Source organism: Thamnophis elegans, chromosome 7 (assembly GCF_009769535.1).
Source record: "Thamnophis elegans isolate rThaEle1 chromosome 7, rThaEle1.pri, whole genome shotgun sequence".
Lineage (NCBI taxonomy): Eukaryota > Metazoa > Chordata > Lepidosauria > Squamata > Colubridae > Thamnophis > Thamnophis elegans.
The window spans coordinates 74,478,456-74,493,576 of record NC_045547.1 but is presented as its reverse complement, the minus strand read 5'-3'; the positions used below and the strand labels follow the sequence as shown (position 1 = coordinate 74,493,576).

General features: G+C 42.9%; 1 protein-coding gene across 2 annotated transcripts in view; it reads left to right on the top strand.

Moving 5' to 3' along the window:
- Positions 1–221: 221 nt before the first annotated feature.
- Positions 222–15,121, top strand: part of LRP6 (LDL receptor related protein 6) — an 83,851-nt gene continuing 68,951 nt past the window's right edge. For both annotated transcript variants that reach the window (XM_032220791.1, XM_032220789.1), the window contains exons 1-2: positions 222–694; positions 9,232–9,625. In XM_032220791.1, the coding sequence (XP_032076682.1) occupies positions 640–694; positions 9,232–9,625 (449 nt within the window). In that variant the 5' untranslated portion in view covers positions 222–639. The remainder of the gene's footprint in view (positions 695–9,231; positions 9,626–15,121) is intronic.

Sequence of the window (15,121 nt, the reverse complement as noted above, 5' to 3'; positions counted from 1 at the left end):
GGGGGGGGGGGGCAAAAGAAGTCCCTCCGGAATGCGGCAGGGGCGGCTCCTGGCGCGTCCTCGGGAGGAGGAATACGGAGGGAGGGGCGGCGGCGTGAAGAGGCCGGAGCCTCTCTCGCCAGGGAGGGAGGGAGGGAGGGAGGGGGATCCTGTGGATGCGGCTGAGGGAAGAAGAGGAGGAGGAGGAGAAGGAGGAGGAGAAGGCGGCGGCGGCAGGGAGGAGGAGAAGGAAGGAGGGAGGGAAGGAGGAGGAGGGCGCCTGCCTGAGCGAGCCCGGGAGCGGAGCCAGGGCGGAGACGGAATGCGCCCCTGCGCCGCCCGGGGTTCCCAGCCGGCTGAGGGGGAAGCGGCTCCCTGAGGAGGAAAGCAGGAGCGAAGGGAGGAAGCGAGGCGGAGGGGCAGTCACGGCTGCAGGAGGAAGAGGAGGAGGCGACGATGGAGGGCCGGGGCCGCCTCCCCTGCCCTCGCCGGGCTCCCTCAGCCGCCTGGTAGAGCCGCGCCGTCTCGGCCCTCCGCGGAAGCATGAGCGGGCAGCCGAGGAGCCGCCGCCGCCGTCGCCGCCGCCCTCGGCCGCCGACGGCTCCTGAGTCTCCGCCACCGCCGCCGCGCCGGTGAGAGCCGGCCGAGCGAGGGAAGAAGATGGGCGCCGTCCTGCGGAGCCTCCTGGTCTGCGGGTTGTGCGCCTTGGCGAGAGGTGAGAGGCGGGCGGGAAAGGCGAGGCTTGCGGGCTGCGGGACCTCCCGAGCGGGGAGAGAGAGAGACACGCACACAAAAGACCCCGGCCGAGCCCGGGAATTGCGGGGTAATTCCTGGCCGTGGGGATCTCGCGCTCGGCGGGTTCACTTTCCCGGGATTCCCCCTCCTTCTCTTCCCTTCTACCCGCCCCGCAGGTTCCCCTTCCCCGCCTTATTTTTCCTCGCAAAGTTGGCGGGGTCGCCTCCCGGAGGACGGATTCCCCGGAGCCAGGAGAGGGGAGCTCTTGGAGGTGCAGCCCGGAGAAACCCTAGCAAAAAAAAACCACCCCAAAACAAACCCTCCACGCAGGATTCTCCCTCCGTGTGGAATGGGGGAAGGTTTGCTCTTGACTCTCTCTTTCCAGATTTAGTCCCAAAAAGTGTTTTTCCACGGGAAAACAACGTGGGAGAAAACGGTGCCTCTTTGCTTTTTGCCAAGCACAACAAGCTGAGATCTCTCTCTTTTTTTGTATACAGGTGTTCGTCGACTTACAATGGTTCATTTAGTGACCGTTTAAAATCCATTCGTTTAGTGACCGGAAAAAAGTGACTTTGCAAACATTTTTCCATGCTTGGGGACCCATTGTGTGGTCAACATTTGAAGGCTTGGCAGCTTGACTCGTATTTGTGATGGTTGCGGTGTCCCGTCCCCCCCCCCCCCTCCCGTCCCCTTTCATGATGAGCAAATTCTTTTTGCAATCAGTTTTTATTTTATTTTATTTTATAGTGTATAAAAATTCCATCTTCAATTGAACAGTGTGTTGTCTGGGTACAAATCATTTTAGGAAGTAATTCTTAAAATGTTTGCAACACAGTGACGCTTGTTGATCAGAAAGGTCGACAGTTTGGCGGTTCGAATCCCTAGCACTGCGTAACGGAGTGAGCTCCCGTTACTTGTCCCAGCTTCTGCCAACCTAGCAGTTCGAAAGCACGTAAAAAATGCAAGTAGAAAAATAAGAAGCACCTTGGGTGGGAAGGTAACAGCGTTCCGTGCGCCTTAGGCGTTCTAGTCATGCCGGCCACATGACCACGGAGACGTCTTCAGACAGCGCTGGATCTTCAGCTTTGAAACAGATTAGCACCACCCCTAGAGTCAGGAACGACTAGCACATACGTGCGAGGGGAACCTTTACCTTATACTAAGACCAATAATAGTCATACTATTTGTTTAACCAATTTAACACATCTTCATTGAATTTGCTGACAATGGTTAATGGTTTTGACTGGTTTAACAACTGCAGTGGTTCGCTTAAACAACCACAGCAAGAAAGGTCGTAAAAATGGAGCAAATTCACTGAACAAACATTTCACTTAGCAACAGAAATTTTGGGCTCGATTGTGGTCATAAGTCGAGGACTACCTGTACAATGTTTCAAATCATCCGAGTTGCAGCCTGATTTTGTTTTGGACAAGGGGAGAAAAAGGGCTTCTGTGACTCTTAAGAGAAAAAAACATATTAAGTTTTAGGGGCCTGGCTAGTCCTTCCACACTGATGCAAAAGTAGTTTGCATGTTTCTTAATCAAAATGTGCTTAGTACTTTTATCAGCATCACACAGTTTTTTGCATTAGTTCTTAGTGGCAAGCATCATATGCTTAAAGTAGTTCTAACTTTCTTATGCTATAATGGGAGGAAAATAACACAGCTGCTTTTTCTGTAAGGACCTGTATCATTCTTGAAAAAAAATCTCCTTCCAGGGATGTTTTCTGGTGGTTTTTTTAGATGAACTTTCAGAGGTTGAACTAAGTTGGAGGGAGTCCCAGAAAATCAGTAATAATGGGGAAAATATGTTTCTATTCTAGGAATATTTGTCAGATAAGCTGTTTTCCTCTAGAAATCATGCACATGCCTAAATTCATGGTGGAGTATCAAATTTTCCACTTAAAGATAAAATATGTTTGCATGAACTTTTTTTCCTGCATAAAATCTATTTGTGCTGTGTTTTCTGTAAATAATCAGATTAAGGAGCACCATTTTGCCATTTATGAGGAAAGCAAGGTAGTCCATGTTGCATTTTATTTTCCCTATGTTGATGCCAAAAATGGAATTTTGAACAATCATCAATAACTTTCCATTTGAGATTTCATTGTAATTAATGGATATGGGGTAAAAGAAGCATTCCCTTTTGGAAAAAGAAAATAGAATTGGGCTCTTGTTCAGGACTTATTGCAAAGGGCACAGCTGTCCAAAAGCAAGTTGGCATCTTGTTTGTGGACCCAATTAAAAATTAATAGCAGTTGAGGCAACAAATGGGAGAAGTAGATGATCGCCCTAGTGGATGATTATTTAAATATGAGCCAATAGTGTGCGGCGGCAGCCAAAAAAGCTTAATACAATCCTTGGTTGCATAAACAGAGGCATAGAATCAAAATCATGTGAAGTATTAATACCTCTCTCTAATACCTTAGTAAGACCACACCTGAAATACTGCATTCAGTTTTGGTTACCATATTACAAAAAAGATGTTGAGACTTTGGAAAAAGCAAAGAAGAGCAATTAAGGTGATTAAATGCCTGGAGACTAAAACATATGAAGAATGGTTGCAGGAATTGGGTTTAGCTAGTCTAGAGAAGAGAAGGACTAGAAAGAACACGATAGCAATATTCCAGTATTTGAGGGGCTGCCACAAAGGGGAGTGGGGTGTCAACTTATTTTCCAAAGTGCCATAAGGCAAGGCATTTGTTTGAGATGCCGAAGGAATTACTATCCGTATTTCTTCAGAGATCAGGCCCCCAACCTATTGAGCACCAGGGAGAGAGGTTTTTCCACAAACTGGAGGGGGCATGGTTTCATGTGCTTGTTTGCGCATGCAGCGGCCCAGTGCCAGTCCACAGATCGGGGGTTGGGGACCCCTGATTTAGGATACAACCAAATGGCCATATTAAAATATCCATGAACTGGCAGGAAAGTGCTAAAACCTACTACGTCTTAGTGATGAAACCAAAAAAAGGGTGCTGACCTTCCTGTTTTAATGCAAAACAAGGTCAAGAAAATGGCCCATGGTTTTCTTAGGCATCATCTTTCCTCTTATTACATGTTTCCTGCATCAAGCATCCCACTTAACAACTCTGGGCTCGGAAGTGCTGCGTACCTGTGACCTCGCAGCCAAGCTATTTCTCAGCAGGGCTCTAGTGCTTTTCTAAAAGAGTGTTAAACCTCTGCTAAACCTTCTCCCATTTGTTGTCATGAGGTCTAACTTTCTTGGTGTTACTTTCCCACCGTCTCTTGCATTCTTTTTGGCAGAAGCCGTGGAAACCCTGTATGGATATGATGGTGACAGGACCACCCATAGACAGCTGACAGAGCCATAATTTGGACGGTTTAAATCAATTTTCCATGCAGCACAAAATTAGCACTATCTCAATACCCATCTCTTACCATATAGATTTAGCCTCTTTCAAAAGAGTATTCAGTTTGTGTTCACAAGAAACCCATGGCGGTCCTATAAGCATCATGGAAAGAATCAGTCAGACTTTACTCAGACAATGCCCAATTTAAGCTCTGTGCCCACAGCTTAAAATGTGCAAGAGAAACTCTGCAGACCTTATCCCTGACTGTGTTAATGAAGCATGTTAGGTCATGTCCATAGCAAAATAAAAACAACTTTGTCCATAGACGAAACATTGTTTGGGACACATAACAATGGCTTGAAGCTGCCTCAGCTGTTGGTCAGACTTGAGATGAAGATAAGGTCATGATATCAAATTTGGGAAAAAAAAAGTGATGTGTTTGCTGTTTAGCTCTGTGCCTGCAGAGTTGTGTTCTGTTGTCTTAGGTTGGAACTGGCTGTGGGCTAAGGAAGAAGAAGAGTTGGATTGTGATTGTGAAATGTTCCATTTTGTATGCCTTTGAAAGAATAATGACAAAGCTTGGCCCTGTAGATCAATGAAAATGTTTTCTTTAATGGGCGGCTCCTCTGATGTGGTTCAGAGCTTTGACATTAAAGTCAAATAAATACAATATATATTTGGTTCTCAAGGATGGAGAGCCATTACCTCCCGCCCCAATAGGATACACATGAAGTGTCAGCCTTCTCCATGCAATTTGTTGTGTGTGTGTGTGTGTGTGTGTGTGTGTGTGTGTGTGTTTTGCACAGGTATTTGGCTTCTTCACTGGTCTGGAGTTAAAGGGAAAAGACTGCTGTGATGCTTCTTGAAACAGCATGGGAAAAGGTTGGGTACTCTGCATGCATTCACACATGCTCTGAAGGACCTTTTCCCTGAAATGCTGCACAGGAGTTGTTTTTATTGCCTGGTTGGTGTATTACTGTGGTGGGTTTCCAATTTCTTTGCTATCAGTTTGCTTGCGCGCAACATTTCTGTGCATGTGCAGAAGCGTCTGGGTGGGTGGTTGGGTGGGTGGAGTCTCCCGCTGCTACTACTACCGGTTTGCCTGATCCGGGCAACCCACCTCTAGTGTATTAATTCACAAACAACGGTATAGCAGAGGGGCTACAGTACAATATTTTTGTTAGACTGGCGAGACCTGGTTTCAGTTTTCCACTGGATAAATGTGAACCAGCAATTTAGTGTGCCATCTGTATGGGGTATGTTCAACCTGGCTAGGAGAGGGTTCCTGATTCAAGCATTATGTTCACCCTGTTCCATATCTGGAGGGATTTACTTAACAGAATAACAGTTGGAAGGGGCCTTGGAGGTATTCTAGTCCAACTCCCTGCTCAAGCAGGAAACCCTTAGCATTTCAGACAAATGGTTGTCCAGTCTCTTCTTAAAAATTTCCGGTGTTGGAGCATTCACAACTTCTGGAGGCAAGCCCACTGGTTGATTTTTCTCACTGTCAGGAAATTTCTCCTTTTTTCTAGGTTGATTCTCTCCTTCATTAGTTTCCACTCATTGCTTCTTGTCCTACCCTGCTTTGGAAAATAGCCTGACTCCCTTTACTCTGTGGCAACCCTTGAGATATTGGAAGAGTGCTATCATGTCTCCCCTAATCCTTCTTTTCATTAAACTAGACAGACCCAGTTCCAGCAAAAGTAAATCTGATAAGCTCATCAGATTTCAGTGTGTCTTATTCAAAGCATCATTCATTATATTTCTTGTACATTTTGGAAGACTTAATTTGTTTGGGTGTGGCAGCAAAAACAGTTGGGCCGAGAGACTAACAAATCTATTGTTGAGGCATTTGATGACATGGACTTTGTTTGGGGAAAATGCTGTTTCTGAGTTCTCAAGAAAAGTTGCTTGTTATAAATACTAGCTCTTAATGGGGTTATTCATATGGAAGCAGGCAAATGTTGTACTTGAAGTTGTGTGGACTTCAACTCCTAGAATTCCCCACCCAGCATTTTTCATGGTGGTTGTTAAATGAATCATGTGGTTGTTAAGCAAACTGTGATTGTTAAATGAACCCATTCTTCCACATAGACATTTTTTTTTTTGCTGGAAACTGGCAAAAATATTATAAACCAGCAATGCTCAACCTGAGATGCTCAAGTAATTTCTTCCTAATAACTCACATCTAATAAGATCAGAACCTTGATTTTTAATGTGTTTATTAAAACAAGTTACACTTTTCTTTTCCATTCCTCCAAATGCTGTCTCTTCCATAAGTCAAGGGTTGTACCTGCTTATGAAACTTAAGGGTAAACCCATAAAATTGAATTTCCTCAAACATCTCTTGCTTTCATGGTGGTATATCACGTTCCATTTTTGATGATCTTTTCATATGTGAAATTTACATACAAACCAACCGTTTGGGACAAGAGCCTGGTTTTTATCTTGATCACTTTTGGACTAGACTTCAATTTGCAGACTTGACAACAAATTACATAGAGAAGGGAAAATAAGAGCAATAAATCTGAGTTTTCCAGTTTTCCTTCGGAGAGTGATAGAAATAGGGCAAACTATAGGAAATGTTTTGCTGAATATTTGGGTAACACTCATGTAACCTAAAGTCTTTCAGTAATCTTGCTTATATTCTTTAGATTGCTGTAAGAGCAGATGTTCTCAAGCTATTTTTCTCAACATATATTGTTGAAATTTAAAAAAAAAGGACTGATATTGAAAATCTGGCCTTGACAGTATTGATCTCAGAAAGATTGGATCTGACTTGTCCGTAACTTGAATGCTAGGGGTTCTTTGGAATAACAACCCACCACTGTTTTGTATGTAAAACAAATGAATTGAAACGTTTTGGAAAGTTCTAAAACGTCCCCAAAATGTTCTGCTTTCATATTACATGATTTGTATTTGGGAGCATCACATTGACTTATGCTGCATAAGCTAAAATGTTCTCCAGGTAGGGAGTTCTTGATGGTCTCTGAGCTTGGTTGTTTGCTTGCAGATGTTTCATTACCCAATTTGGTAACAGCACCACTCAGAGTGAGTGTGGGATTTGCTGCCTGTTTTCAAATGCCATTTGTCATTGTCCTTCCATACCTTGGTGGAGGTATAGTTATCTCGTGGTGTTTCCTTGATTAGAGTGTTATTATCTGCCTGATTGTTTGGTGTTGATCCCTCCTTATCTGGGTATATTGGTAGCTGGAAGGCATGCTTTGAGTTTGTTTTTTTGTTTTTTTTTTGTTCCCTTCCAAGTTTGTTTAATTGACTCTTTTGACTTGTAGCTGTATAGTTTATCTCTATCTTCTTTATTTGCCTGAATGCTGAGCTTTCAGGAATCCCTTAACTGTTCTTTTATGGATTTAGCTTGCTCTAGGGTACTGAGAGTGTACTGATAATGGCTGTCTGTGTTGTGAAATTAAGGAGTTTTCTTTGGGTCTTCTGGCTTCTAAGTTGGTATTCATGGATGTGCTCTCTAGTCTTCTGCTTGTCTTATTTTACATAGGTAGACCTGGATATCTTTGAGACAGCCTGCTCCCAGTGGCTCTCCAGCCACCCACTTAGACCAGGAAGAGCAAGATTGTTCAGGATTCTCTCTCTTAAAATGTATACTGTATTTTTCACTCCATAAGACGCACCCTCCCCCAGAAGTGGGTGGAAAGTCTGTGCGTCTTATGGAGCGAATATTGCATCACAGACCGTGAAGTGTATTACCTCAGGGGACCCCAACGATGAACCGGTTCTGGTCCTTTTCGTGAATAGTAGCCAGGCTGCAGCAGCAGGGTCCTTTTACCGGAACCCCGCCTCTTCTGTCTTTGTCATTGCCTGCCTCGTCTGTCTTTTCTGCAGTGCAGGAGTCAAAAGGCAGAGCTGACACATGAGAGGACACCTATCTGGTCCTCTCAGGATCCACCTGATTTTTTATTTATTTTTTCCTCCTCTAAACCTAGGTGCGTCTTGTGCTCAAGTGCATCTTACAGTGTGAAAAATACGGTAATCTACCAGATTCTGGGAAATGGGCTTTCTTGATTGTTAGAGCAGCATTCCCCAAAGCATCAAACCCAGCTGTTTTCATAGGCCTTGGAGATGATCTTAGTCCTCTTGTGTAAGAATATATGTGCATATGACTTTATGGCTCCTCAGCATTAGAATAGTTTATTATTGTTAGTTATTTTAATCTTTTTACATAGTAAATTGCTTGGTATTGATGATTTAAATGGCATATAACTTAATATACTATAAATATTACTCCCAGTGGCTCAAGGAAACACTCATATCTAGGTGATTAAGTAATGCAAAAGCCATACAAAAAAAGATTGTCATTTGGGCCACAGATAAGAGACATAGGAAGCATATGTGAGATAGAGTTGTGGATGATGTATTTGAGGAACTACCTATGGTTGACTATAATTAAAGAAGAGTTGACATACTGAGGAGAATTGATGTATTCAGATTACTATATGCTAACCCACAACAAAATCTGCTTGCTTTTAGCCTAGTGTGATGTGCAGAAGGAATCGCTGAATGAACCAAAGTGTAAAACCATAATTGGCTGATAGTTAAAATTAGATTCACACATCACTTTTTTTTTAATCCATAGAATTTTGAACAAGTCCTGGTGACATGACATTATGTCATTCACCAAGGCTTGTACCCTAAAATTTCTAGAATTACGTATCACTCTAGGCTGTAAGCAAATAAACCTCTTGCTGAGAATAGCCCATATCTTAATATGCTGTGCGAATGCAGATTTAACTATTCTGAAGTTTTCTCACCTGAACAGTAATGAGCAGAAAGTCCACACGCATTCGGTCTGCATGGAGTTTCTCTTTTTTGAGAGATGTTTCCCTCTAAATCTGTCTCATCCTGTTTTAAGACCTTTTTAAAAGATGGTTAACTCTGTGTTAAGTGAGGCATACTGTGTTACAAATGGTGCTGGAACACTGCTAAATGAATTACACCTTGACACTGTGATCGTCCTTGGTGTCAAGTCAACTAAATCATATTGGGGGGAGGGGGGTTATTTGCAGACTTTTTATAGTGCAAGAGTGAAACGTGTAAATTACAGTGTTTTTAGATGAATGTTCATCTGGAAAGATTAATATTCAAAATTAAACTTACTGATGATTAGAGGTATTTTAAATGACTGAAATCTTCATATCATGCTTGACTACATAACGTGTTTCTCTTTCTCCAAAGCATCTCCACTGTTGCTTTACGCAAATCGGCGTGATCTTCGGCTGGTGGATGCTGCGGATGTGACCGAGAATGCTACGATTGTGGTGGGTGGCTTGGAAGATGCTGCTGCGCTGGACTTCGTCTTCATGCACGGTTTGATATACTGGAGCGACGTCAGCGAAGAAGCCATTAAATGCACAGAATTCAATCAATCCGGAAGTGTGCAAAACATTGTCATTTCTGGGCTCTTGTCACCTGATGGGCTAGCTTGTGATTGGCTGGGTGAAAAACTGTACTGGACGGATTCTGAAACGAACCGGATCGAAGTTTCCAATTTGGATGGATCTTTGCGAAAGGTTTTATTCTGGCAAGAATTGGATCAACCCAGAGCGATTGCATTAGATCCTGTAAGAGGGTAGGTCCATTTCTTTATGGGGTAGAGACTTCTGAGCAAAGAGGGTATGTCCAAACTGATGCTCTGCTGCATCATTGTTTCAAAACTTTAATTAAGGCATAATAAAGGCTGTCTTCCCAGGAAATCTTACTTGTATACCATGAGGGTTTTGGCTAGGCTGGGAAGTTCAAGGAAGGTACTAGAAGGAAGTAGTGGCAACCCATTTCCATGTGTGATTCAGACTTGAGGGCGGAACTTTATTTTTATGAAATATGCTTTAAGAAAAAATCTTAATTTTCCAGCATCCAAGAATAAGAAGTTAAACGATTCAAGCTCAATTGCATTAGCATTTTTATGCATAGATTCATGAATCACCATAACTGCAGCCTGGTAAGTAAAAATTAGGCAAACTTGTTCTGACCTAGGCTTCCCAAGATCATGAAGCAGACACCTCGTCCCGATAAAAACTCTTTTATTTACATTAAAGGGAATTCCTCTCCAGCAAAATCCAGGCAAACAGTCTTTCTTGAGATTTCACAACCTTTATCAGGCTTGGAGAATTTCCAGGCCGATATCTTCCAAACGCCACACTGTAGCAGCAATTACTTGGCAAGAAGTCAGGAACAGATCTTCATCCTCATGAATTGAACTAATTTTCTCTTGCAAACTTCCCTCCCCTTTCGCTCCTCTTTATTCCCTCTGGGAGGGACCATTCACCGTCCACCTGTGCCTTTTCTCCCAAGTCAGCCCTTGTTACTTAGCTGTTTCCCTTCTCCTTGCAGCTCTGTGCATGCACACATCATGAACAGGCTTCAGCTGTTCTTCTGCCCTACTGATCTTTGACCCCAAAGACAGCTGATAACTGTCGGATGGCCCTTGCCCCATCACTGCCTCCAAAGCAGAGCCCTCATCAAAGCCTTCCCCAGACTCCAGAAACGGCCCATGTTCCTCCCCAGCCTCCCTACTGTTAGAGTCTGCCGCTAGCTCTGCTGGTTGCTGGCGGGCCATAACAAAACTAAAGGATGAGGGAGCCATGCACATGAACAGGCAGAACTGTTCATGTGCATGGCCCCCTTGCAATTGCCATCTTGACTTTTTTGGAGCATGCTCAGTCGACAATCCTGGAAAGATCCAAGTCAGTATAAATTAACAGTATTTATACTTAACAGTAGGAAGAATAACAGGAGTAGGGTGCACAAAACCCTTTTGTTTGGCGGAGGATGGAATGTTTTGAGCAACTCTGGAACTTCCATTTTTGTTTCAGACCATGCCTATCCCTCTCTTCTAGGAATGCTAAGTAAAAGAATAAGTAGAGTAAATGCTCATGATTTCACAAGGCTTGTTTTGGGCCACCAGCGGCTGTGGCCATGACTTGTTATTAGTGGAGAAGGTACTACCATAAGCCAGTGGTGAAATGCAAATCTTTTTACTACCAATTCTGTGGACGTGGCTTGGTGGGTGTGGCAGGGGAAGGATACTGCAAAATATCCGTTCCCACCCCACTCTGGGGCCAACCAGAGGTGGTATTTTCTGGTTCTCCAAACTACTCAAAATTTCCACTACTGGTTCTCCAGAACCTGTTGGATTTCACCCCTGCCATAAGCCTTTCGAAGAGGCAAGGCACCTAAGATGCTCCTTAAAACCCTTGGTACGGGGAAATTGGCCTTTGAAAGGCTTGATGCACCTATGCTAACCCCTTTAAAACAGGCAGAGCTTTTGGGCTTCTCCTACTTGGGGGGCGGGGAGTGGGAGCTCTTAAAATGGCTGTGAAGTGGTCACAGGTATGTTATAACTTTTTGTTTATCCTTGTATGTGGAATGACCTTAAAAGTTGACCAACGTGTGTCAACTACCTGTTCTCCTTAACCTATCCCAGATGTCAAATGTCTTTGTGAGAGTGTGGATTTCTTTGCCAAGAATGATCAAAAGACAAGTATTCTGTAACAGTCCTCTTCATCTTTTTAAAAGACATACCAGATATACTCTGTGAAGAGGTGCCTCCTTTTTTTGAGAGAGAGATGAACATTTTTGATTGCAAATACATTGTTTTGCTTCACGGCAAGGTTAGCTGTTCTCATGGTTTTAATCATAAAACCTAGTGTGGGCTATAGGATTTAAAGTCTTCCTTGAAAATGATCATTTAAGTGTTGCCCAACAGCTCATTAGTAACATATTCTCAGCTTTCCCCAATTTCTTCTCAGTACATCTTCACCTTGTTGTCACTTTGACACTGAAAAGTCTTGGCAGGTGAAATGTCAAGCTAATTAAATTCAAATGTATTTTGTGTTTTTTTTTTTTTAAAAAAAAAATACATTTTGTGAGTTTGAAAGTTGAATCATAATATAATCTGCTAACTACATATGTCAGAATTATTATCTAAAGCTCTTGCTTTTCGAGCAGATTCCCTAGGCATATGTAACTCAGAGTAAACACAAAGAACAATGAGAAATTCTCTCACTGAATTTCATTTCAGTTTTGCAGGAGTTGATGTGGGTAGTGCATCGATGTGTTGTAAGTCACCTTTGCTTCTGAATTAGAATCCAAATGATCATTCTCGGAAATTTAACAATATGTGCAAAACTCAATTATTTCCTGAAGAAATGCCTAAGTGGCACACTGAATTGCCACCTCGCTGGATAGCCTTTGACAGGAGATTGTTAAGAGTATCTGTTCTTTATTCCAATTGTGCATAAAATGAGAGTTGTTTTTTTTTTTCATGGAAAAAAAGACATGCTGAATAGAATTCTGGTTGCCTCACGTGAAAAAGCATGTCATAGAGAAAGAAAACAAAAGTGTATAAAACATCCCCCAAGCATGATCAAAACGAATAAAAAATGAGCAAAGGGTTAAAGTTGCACAAAAGCGTTGAAATCAATTTAGCTCAGATATATTTACAGTAAAAATAGCTTTGCAGCTGTAGAAACATAATCCTATAAACTCTTTGCTACTAAGAGTTAGCAGCCAAGGAGCCCACTCGTCACAGTTTGTCAATTCTCACTCTCTGCACACTCTCGGGGAGGCAGTGAATGTTGCAGGTCCCATCCCTGAGAGAGATACACCTGGTGGGACCCAGAAGAAGGGCCTTCTGTGTGGTGGCTCCCTCTCTTTGGAACATCATCCCCCCCCCCTGAAATTAGAACGGCCCCCCACTCTAGCTCTCTTCCGGAAGGCGCTGAAGACCTGGTTCTGCCAGCGGGCCTGGGGAACCCAGAGCAGGATGGAGCCCATTAAATGGCTTGTGTGATCGGCTGTCGCTAGCGGGTCAGAGGTGGGGTGGGTGTGATTTCATTATATTAATTTATCTAATTCTTTTATTAGTTTTATTGTTTTTTATGTGGTTTTAAATTGTGTAAGCTGTCTTGAGTCGCCATGGGCGGATAGGCGGCAATATAAATTTAATAAACAAACAAATAAGTGAATTCACAATTCCTCCCATGACAAAGAAGGCCTGCTATACTTGAAGCCTTTTAGTTTGGAGCAAGGAGGAGATAGGACAGAAAGCATCTTAAAAACTATGCACTATTACATATTACAGGTCATCCCTGGCTTACAACTATCCATTTAGTGACCATTGAAAGTTACTATGGCACTAAAAAAGTGACATAACCATTTTTCACCTTAAACACCATTGCAGCATCCCCATGGTCAAGTGATCAAAATTCAGACTCTTGGCAACAGACTCGTATTTATGACGGTTGCAGTGTCCCAGGCCTGTGCGATTATCTTTTGCCACCTTCTGACAAGCAAAGTCAATGGGGAATACAGATTCACTTAACAACTGTGTTCCTAACTTAACAGCTGCAGTGATTCACTTAACAATTGTGGCAAGGAAAGTCTTAAAATAGGGCAAAATTCACTTAAATGTCTCGCTCACCAATAGAAATTGTGCGCTCAATTGTAGTCATAAGTCGAGGACTGCCTGTAGGGATTACGTATAACTTGCTTGGTAAATTCAGGCCACAGATGTTGGTATGTGTTTCTGTGCAGGCTGCAGTAAGCATCCCAACATCAGCCAAGAAATAGAACCAAGATAAGTTTTGCATGTTTAAATGCAGTCTGACGGTTTCATAAGGTTTCGCGTTGGCGTGGTCCCTCTGGAAGAGCTGTGGTCATTGTGTTCAGATCAGGTTAACAATTGAAAGGGAGCTTGTAGAACATTTTGTAGATCATTTAATCCAACCTGCCCCCTTCCTCCCAAGCAGGAGACCCTACACCATTTCTGACAGATGGCAGTCCAGTCTCTTAAAAGTCTCCAGTGATGAAACTTCCACAACTTCTGGAGGCAACTTCTGTTCTACTGGTTAATTTTTTTTTCACTGTCAGGAAATTTCTCCTTATTTCTAGGTTGAATCTCTCCTTGTTCAGTTTATATCCATTAGTTCTTCTCTGGCCTTCAGATGCTTTAGGAAATAGCTTGATCCCTCCTCTCTGTGGCAGCCCCTCAAATATTGGAAGACTGCTATCATGCCTCCCCTGGTCCTTCTCTTCACTAGACTAGCCATGCCCAGTTCCTGCATCCGTTCATTGTATGTTTTAGCCTCCAGTCCCCTAATCATCTTGGTTGCTCTTCTCCACACACTTTCTAGAGTCTCAATATCTTTTTTTTATAGTGTGGTGACCAAAACTGGGTGCAGTAGTGGTATTAGTATCTCACTTGATCTTGATTGTATCCCTCTGTTAATGCAATTTAGGATTGCATTGGCTTTTTTGGCTGCTGTTGCACACTGTTGGCTCATATGTAATTGATTTGGTGGTCCACTAAGGCTTCAAGATCCCTCCCATAGTTACTGTTATTACTGTTTCTGTTCCCAAAGTGCTTTTTTTTTTGCATGACAGGTAATTCCAGTCTTTTGCGAAACCAAGTCTAGAATTAGTGCTACATTTAGCAGCCTCTGTGAACAATGCCATCGGCAGGACTTCCAAATCGTTTCTTCACAAGAGAATTTGTCTTTAGAGTTCCTTTTTTTCAAGCATTGCTTCTTTTGACCATGATTGAAGGCTGATCCTTCTGCCTTCCTGGGTATGGGTTTTGTTTGTTGGAAGGGGAACTTCCCCCACCCTTGTTTTTCTGAGGATATCAGAGATAATTAAAACAAAAGCAAAAAACAGCCCTACCCAAGAGAGATATAATCCCAAATGATGTCAGAAATTTACAGGGAATCCTCGGCTTATGGACATAATTGAGATCAGAATTTCCATTGCCAAGCGAGTTGGGGGTTAAGTGGGCTACACCGAATTTTCTTTTTGTTATGGTTGTTAAGAAAACCACTGCTGTTTTTAAGTGAATCATGCAATCGTTAAGCAAGTCTAGCTTCTCCCGTTGATTTTGCTTGTTGGGACAAGTTGGGAAGGTTTGCAAATAGCGATCACATGACCTTGGGACTCTGCAATTCATAAATAACATGCCATTTGCCAAGTATCCAAATTTTGATCATCCAACTGTGGAGATGCTGCAATGGTCATAAGTGCAATGACAGGTCATAAGTCACTTTTTCCAGTGCTGTTGTAATTCTGGATG